The following is an 8,262-nucleotide window of genomic DNA, read 5'->3' on the forward strand; positions in this document are numbered from 1 at the left end:
GGATACGGATACATTCTGATACATTAAAGGGGTGTAAAAGCGTCAAATAAAATTAAAGCAATCAATTAATCGGACAAAGTTTTTGAAGGGGTTATTTGCTTCCATCTGCTGGCCATTTTTTTGTACTATCCATAAATTAAAACCAGAAAATACACATCCGGTGCTTAGTTACCGGTATTTCAATCTATATGTAACATTTGCAAATATTAAATGACGACGTTTGTGGCGATAAAAGGAAAATAAAAAAAAGTTCATCGCATACATGGTCGCAGGACAGAGCCACTTTCCGTTTTTTTTTTAACTGCCACGTCATCAATCGGCGACACGAGCAACTACGGTACATCCAAAACATTCAGGTGGAAAAAAAGAATTCATTTTAGACTGCGTGGACGTTGAGAAATAGTAATGTTACAACCAGAAACGGTTTCGACTAGGGAAAGGAACCACTACAATGAAGATTGCACGACTGACACCATTTCGCAGGAGGAGCAAACCCCGTTTAGCTTCAGCCCTCAGCTCATCTACCTTCATAAGGACCATGAGCTGTTTGAGGTAATGACAACCTGAGCTGCTTTTGAAATAATGTACCTTACTCTTCTTATAGTAGATATTCTATGTGCAGGATGGGGACGTTGAAAGACACATGTACCTACAAGACCTTTACATTTCAGAGGCAGACGACGACAAACAAACAATCACGTGAGTGACAGTTGTACACATACATTACCTGTGGGTACCTAGAGCATTTTATTTGCGGTGGCACACAATGGACTTAAATACATAGATGTACACATACGTATTTTTTTTTAAATGGTAAAAGTAGAAGTACAGTACTGTAATGATTAAACTGTTTAAGTAGTAGGCCGGCAAAAGATACAAACTGAAATGTACTTAATTACAAAAGTAAATGATACAATTATTATTATTATTTTTTTTTTTAAAGATTTGGCCTTTATCATTCTTCCAAAGGGGGACTACTTTATTTCTCCAAATCTGTTGCATCATTTTCACTAATGCTCATTGGTTTATGTTCCTCCATGTCGTTGCTGTCCTTGTTTTTACGCCTTAAAAGTCTATAAGATCCTGCAATTGACTGAAGACCACTCCTGGGTGTACCCAGCCTCTCACCCAAAGTCAGCTGGGATAGGACTCAGCTCAACCGTAACGTTTTTGAGGATAAACGCTATAAAAAAAAATGATGAATGGAAGTTCCGGATAGCTCTGTTTTCAAATGTAGGCTATAAATAGTAAAGAAACAGTCAGAAAAATCAGTGGTTAAAAGTGCAGTTACCTGTAAAATCTATATAAGTACAGTAACAAAGTATTTGTACTTCATTACTTCCCATCACTGCATTTTACACACCGTAATGTACTTTAGCTTTATTGAAGCATTTTCACATGTCTATGATGTTAACAATTTAGGTTTTATAGGACTTTTTTTCTAGAGCACCTCCATTTCTAGGGCCTTAGAATTTTTTTTTTGTCTTGATCTTTTTCCAGTGTTTCAGAGTTTGCCTGTCACATCTCTGGCTGCAATGCAATCCACGGCACTTTAGAGGAGTATGAGCACCACTACAACTCCATACACAGACACGTGTGCTCCATCTGCCGACGCTCACTACCCACCGCTCGCCTCCTTGACATTCACATTCAGGAGTGGCACGACTCTGTCTTCATGGTGCTGGCACAGCGGCAAGACATGGTATGAAACACGAGAATTAAAATTCTGAGTGGAGGAATTCCATCACACTCATAATATTTTGACACTCAGCATGTCAAGCAAAAGAAAAAAAGAATAATGTTGGTCTGCATAAAGCAGCTTTACATGGCACATGTGATTTACAGTACCAGTGTTTGGTGGAGGGCTGTGAACACAAATTCAGGACGAGCACACTCAGGAAGGACCACCTCGTACGAATTCACAAGTACCCTCCAGACTTCAGATTTGACAAACCCAAAAGAGATAAAGGGTGAGACTGCACTTACTTCATATGCTCGATAGATGGCAGCAATGTTCCCTATGTACTCTTGTTAGCTTGATTGTACTGTTTTCTACAAATGACTATTAACATTACTGACACTTCACAGCTAATATAAATACGTTTTTATTTGGGCCTACTTTGGTATGTTATTTCAAAACAGTCACACTGATATTCAGAGGTGGGTAGGCTATCAAGTTGTACTCAAGTACTTATAAGAAGTTGCCCTCCAAATAATTTAATTGAGTAAAGGACTTTTAGTACCAATAAGTATTAAGTGAAAATAAACTTCTCAAATACTGAGTATCTTCAACCTTCATTTAACCTGGTAAAATGTTTGACAACTAATTCCCATTTACAAACATGATCTGGACATCTGGTGAGTAAGATCAGATTATTATTTTTTCACAACATGAGCACCAAATAGGCAAACATTTAAAATAGGGAAGTGCAAATTCAAATTTGCCCAAAAATATCACTTGAACTCAGACAACAATAAATATTTTTAAAATAACATTGGCAAACTCAGCCACAAGAAACAATTTTAAATTAACGTTGTTGTTTTATACTATGAAACAGCACAATAGGCTCATCAGACGAGAAATTATATAACTGAGTCAATATCAGCAATAAGGTGCAAAGTTTTACATTGAACTTCTTATTCATTGTATAAAGTAGATGTACCGGTAATGCTATGAGAAACGCATATGTCAAAGCCCCACACTTTTTAATTTTTTATTTTATTTTACTTTTTATTGTTATATTCTATTTTTATTTAAATCAAAATATGTGATCTTGCTGGCAAGGTGGACATTTTGGCTAATAATGTTGGTTGCAATGTCACATCAGAGACATCAGAGGGTTTCTAAAGAGGCTGATACCCCATGATAACAGAGTGGACAGCAATTTCAAGGATGCGTGCAAAATGTTCAATATGTTTATGAAAATAGAATGTACATGATCACAATGACTCATTTGATCAAAGAGCTTGTTGTAGACTAAAAAAAAAATGTAAAAAGATGTTTGATTTAGTATCATTTAACCACTTCTTACATGCACTGTAGTTGAAAAAGTAGTAGGACATGCCAAAATCCCATGTATTCAATAAAAAATAAATATGAAATGAAGGAAACACATTTCAACAGAATAGTTGTATGTTTGCAATTGTTAGGCCACTTATAAGAAGACCTCAGAGTTTTATAATTTTGCTACATTTTCATGATGACGGAGTGATTCTGATGAGAAAACCAAAGGCGCCCTGTAGTTATTGACACATGCAGTCATTATTTTTTGTGTTGTTTCTACCATGCTTCACGTGAATAGGTGACTTTGAAAACATCACTTCTTTGTGGGGCAGTGCGATTCTAAAGTAACTTTTTGCTTCACTTGTGACACTTGCAACTTTCGCCTGTTTTTAACTTAAGTTGTCAATTCTGTTGAATAGATTCTTCAGCTAAAATTTCTGACTTTGTTTAGATCTCGAGACACAAAGCAGAAGATGGACATAGCGATGGAGGTAGTGGACAATGCAAGCGAGTTTCTTTGTGAAGAGCAGTCCAAACAGGCAGATCAAGAGGAATCCATGGAGACGCCCGTCTCCCCGTCAAAGACCCACTTCACTGAAAAAGGCGCCTCGTATGACGAGCAGGCAGCAGGTCACAACACAAACGAAGAGCATCTGAAACCACGATACTCTTACAGGTTAGTGGGGCGGCTTTGTGACTTTCAAACTCCACCTAAAAATTCCTTTTGTTAGTTGCACAATCCTGCTTATTTTCTTCTTCTTCTAGGGTTCCCTCTAATGTGTGCTTTGGTCAAGGCTCCATCCGAGGCTTCAGAGGTCACAGAGGAAGGAGAAAATGAAACATCTTCAGAAATCACAAACATGCTCAATTATTTCAAATGACAATAAATAAATACAATAGTTTTTTTGCATAGCATTTGTTCAATCAGTTCTTTGTGTGACGTACACATCTTTTTACTGTATGGCTTAAAAACGGACATTTTAAAACAAAAAACAAACAAACCTCAGTATATTTGTAATAGACTTTAATTTCCAAAAATGCTTTTTCAGCCAACAAGTATAAAATACACCGTTGATCACTCTTAGTATAAAATAAGTCATCAACTTTTATTTACAGATATTAATGGTGCCTGCTGTTGTCTTGTAAGAGCTTTTCAAACAACTGGGGGGAAAACGAGAAAATTTTAATTTAAAGGTCAGTGGTGTAAAAATGGTCAATGTGGGGAAAATGTGTGTAATATGCACAGGATCCATAATTTTTTTTATTGCTGGGCAATTTTGTTGGACCGTCTACTTATATCTTTGGATTACATTTTAGGAAGGTCACATGATACATTTTTGGCTTGTAAATCCTGTTCAAATTCTGTACAAATGCATTAGTCTAAAAACAGAATTGTCTCAATTTTGTATTTTTACCATCAGTTGCAAGAACAGGCTAATTGGTCTTCATCGTTTTTAATAAAAAAAAATATTTTGGTAGAAAACACTTAATTTGCAACAAATTCTAAAAGTTGTGCGTTTTGTAAAACATGTCACTTTTGACTACCTGTCAAAATGATTAAGGCCTTCTGTAACAACTATGAACTGCTTATAATCACCAGGTTGTATTCGTTGTTAAAACAAGTTTATACAGTTTTTTTCTCCAACTAAATAAATATTCTCACTTAAATGTCTTCATTAAACTTAACTTTTGTTGCTTTGTGGCATTGAGGTCATTTCAAAGGCAAAAGGCACACACACTCACACGCGCAAAGTGTCCACTGCGGTGTTAAGATAAGTAGTACATCCCATACGGTCCACCGAATAGTCTCGGTACCGGTAAGGCTGGTCGCGGGCCGTTCACGGCTCCGTAGAGGGTCGGTGCGCCCATGTGTGCGCTCAGGGGGAAGGGGAAGGCGAAGGCGGGCAGTAGCGGCTTAGCGGCCAGTTTGAGTTTCTCCAGCTCGGCCTCCTGCAGTCTCTTGGCCTTGGCCCTGCGGTTCTGAAACCAGATCTTCACTTGTGTCTCTGTGAGGCTGAGGGAGCTGGAGAACTCCGCTCTCTCGGCGATGGACAGGTACTGTTTCTGACGGAACTTTCTCTCCAGGGACAGCAGCTGAATGCTAGTGAACGGAGTTCTGGGTTTCCTGTTGTTCTTGTGTTTGCGCAGGTTGCAGTGGCTCGGGCTGGGGAGTCCTTCGAGTACACATAAATCATTAAGGGCAATTGTATTGCATTGTAGCTGTGGCTAAAGGAATGGCCACTTTATTATAGCAACACTTGCACGATTTTATGAAAATGTAATTAATTTATTTTTCCCCACAGGGCACAGTTTTAATTGACAATTCGTCAAATTGATATGGGGTTTTACTCGGTGAAATGACGCTCTGCGCTCATTGAAAAGTATCGGAATTTGGATTCTTAATTGTAATTTGATATGTTATGATTATTTTGATTTCAAAATATGATTAAATGTCGTTTGACTATAAAACCTTGCCTGGTTTAGTCACAGGCAAATGCAATATAATCCGCGTTTGTTTTTACTTTAAAGAAAGAAAATTCGCACTGTGTTAATTGCATTGGGGAAATATAAAAAATGCCCGGATGTTCGGAATAGTCATTGGCACTGATAATAACATCACTTCATTATTGTGCTTGTAGTTTGCAGCGTACTGCCTTGCGTAATCATGAAAAGCGTTTCTAATATTATTTTGACCTCTATTCAGCTACATGTGAGAGGCTCAATATATTAGAAACATGTCACGTATTAGTGCAGTGCATTTGCACAACAGCAACCAATTATACCGTAATTTATTTTTTTAAGTGAATGGCAGTGTTATTTTGCCTTGAACGTCTTTTTTATTTATTTTTAATTTTTACAGCGTTTAAATAAATAGGCTACATTCGTTTTATAAACCACCACCTAAAGACGCTTTAATCTATAGAATTAATAGGCTATATAAAGAATAAATACATTACTGTTATGAATGCTGTTTGTTTTTTAAAATATAACCAGATGCAACTACATTAGTGACGTAGGCTACATGATAATCATCATAGTGCGTTAAAGTACTTATTTTAGTCTCACTTATAGGCCTCCTGATCTATAACTTCACCATTAAAATAAATAAATAAAACAGATAGATTTATTTTAAATTCTTGGACAAGATCAATAATGAAGTGCTTCCACTCACTAGGAGGTGATGCGTAGGAAGACTGTAACCAGGGGCTGCTCTCCTTGTCGTTGACATCCACGTTCTCTCCTTTGACCCGATTAAGTTCCACTGGCGAAGTGCAACCAGTTTCCCCTTCTATCCGCGCGCTGGGCTCCGTGGATTGTTGACTTCTAGCCTGCGTCCGATCACATATGAGCGACTCCACGCTGAAAGGCAAATCCACACTTTTGCCTTTACACCTGGCGGCAGGTGACGAGTCGAGCTGCTCGGGTGCGGGGCCCCCCGTGGCGCGCTCCACCGCGGAAGTGTCCTCCGGTGCGGCCGAAGGTGGCGATCCCTGCGCAGGATTCATGACGCACAGCTGAGGTGCCATACAACCATATGTTCCTCTGCGTTTTCCGTTGTGTTTGCTATCTTTACCCAAGTAGTAAAATATTTTTTTTCACGCACCAACTTGCTCCTCATGTAGTGAAGTGCTTTCCCAACTCACTGTACCACAAGCTTTCATCTGTCGAACCTCCGTGACTCCACCCAGCTAGTCTCTGATAGGGCAGCCATCCTCATGACGAGCCTGTGATGTACTATTCCAACCAAGGGCTTAATTTGAGACCTTAAAAATATTATATTGCTTGCCCCGTGAGCATTCCAGGGTTTCCTCTGTTATTTGGCATTCCTTACTGTATCTTAGTCAGTTTACATTCAGCTTTTAACTCTCTTGTGCTGCTGATGACTCTTTAGCTCATCTGTGTGTCAAATCTTTTTCTTCCGAATAATGCAAGGGCCACTTTTGTAATGGCAAGATTACTTAATTTATTTAACCCTCACAAATTAATTTACCAGTGTGGGCGAAGAGACACAGACCAATCAAGTGTACAATTTGCACAAATGGAAGCAAAAAAACAACATTGTGTCTGTGTCCTTTTCTTCCACGTCCTACAATGCTATCGGAAGTCCCCTATGACACTATTGACATATAGCACAGGGGTTAGCAACTATTCCTGTCAAAAGAGCCATTTTAGGCCAAATAAATAACCAAAAATCTATGTGGAGCTGCAAAACATTTGAAGATTGTGATGAAGAAAAGTGTTAGTCTACTGTCCTAAGTTCCTAAGAGCTCATTAGAGCTGCACCACAACACAAAAATATCACAGTACATTCAGTTTAATATACCTTTCGTCTTCTGTTTTCGGATTCTTGGAAGGTGATTTTTCACATTACATTTTTTAAAAACTTTTTTTCTTAATTATTTTGACCTTTTTTTAACATTGTGTTTACGTTTTTTTTCTCTCTGCCTTTTTTTGGTATTCATTTTATGACATTTTTGGACATTTTGTGGCATTTCTGGGATTTCTTCTTTTGATATTGAACATTTTGGTTACTTTTTGAACATTTTCTTTTCTGCCTTTAAAAAAAAAACCTAAATTCTCTGACATTTTTGCCAATTTCATGGACTATTTATGATCATTTTCTGCTTTTCCTCTTCCCTTTTGGACACTTACGTATATTTTACAAACTTTTTCATCAAGCTTTTGTCTCGCTTTTTCTGACTACCTAATAATTTGTAGTGACTAGTTGAATATTTTATCCCCCCCAAAAAAAAAAGTAAAAAAAAAAATTCTACTATTTTTTTTTTTTAGGGAGTCACAGAAGAGGGACTAAAGAGCCACATGTGGCTCCAGTGCCACATATTGCAGACCCCTGACATAGCATATGCAGCTATTGCTAACCCGGCTGCACGCATTATAGTGGAAATGATTACAGCAAACTAACAAACATGGCAAAAAAATTCCACTTAGAGCATCCTGAATCAATAACTTTTTGATTTTGAGGCAGGTGTGCTAACCACTACCACAATGTACCTCCTCCAAGTGATCTAATCACACATTATCTTCTCGCTCACCGCATAACCATTTCAAATAACGGTGGTTTGAATGTGACTGCTAGTTAATGTGCAGCCTTAATGGGCTGCGTTTCAGTCCAGTCAGATACCTCGGTTTGCAGCTGAAATATGAGTCTTTTCTGAAAAAAAATCCAGAAAGACGTCACACCCGGGTTGTGGCTTTCTAGTAAACACGTTGGGAAAAAAAGAAAGATGGAGGCCTAC

The 8,262-nt window shown here is 38.0% G+C and overlaps 2 protein-coding genes across 2 annotated transcripts; one reads left to right on the top strand and one right to left on the bottom strand.

Moving 5' to 3' along the window:
* Positions 1-299: 299 nt before the first annotated feature.
* znf511 (zinc finger protein 511) lies at positions 300-3,914 on the top strand. The gene is made up of 6 exons (XM_086093375.1): positions 300-552; positions 623-699; positions 1,501-1,702; positions 1,846-1,970; positions 3,456-3,680; positions 3,770-3,914. The coding sequence occupies exons 1-6, from the start codon at positions 406-408 to the stop codon at positions 3,840-3,842; spliced, it is 849 nt and encodes a 282-aa protein (XP_085949501.1). The 5' UTR covers positions 300-405; the 3' UTR covers positions 3,843-3,914.
* A 99-nt stretch (positions 3,915-4,013) lies between these two features.
* On the bottom strand, positions 4,014-6,632 carry msx3 (muscle segment homeobox 3). The gene is made up of 2 exons (XM_086093296.1): positions 6,177-6,632; positions 4,014-5,178 (listed from the first exon to the last, which is right to left on the bottom strand). The coding sequence occupies exons 1-2, from the start codon at positions 6,529-6,531 to the stop codon at positions 4,772-4,774; spliced, it is 762 nt and encodes a 253-aa protein (XP_085949422.1). The 5' UTR covers positions 6,532-6,632; the 3' UTR covers positions 4,014-4,771.
* Between the last annotated feature and the right edge of the window lie 1,630 nt (positions 6,633-8,262).

Source organism: Leptonotus elevatus, chromosome 13, assembly GCF_054856555.1.
Source record: "Leptonotus elevatus isolate MCC_2025b chromosome 13, RoL_Lele_1.0, whole genome shotgun sequence".
In the NCBI taxonomy this organism is placed as follows: Eukaryota; Metazoa; Chordata; class Actinopteri; order Syngnathiformes; family Syngnathidae; genus Leptonotus; species Leptonotus elevatus.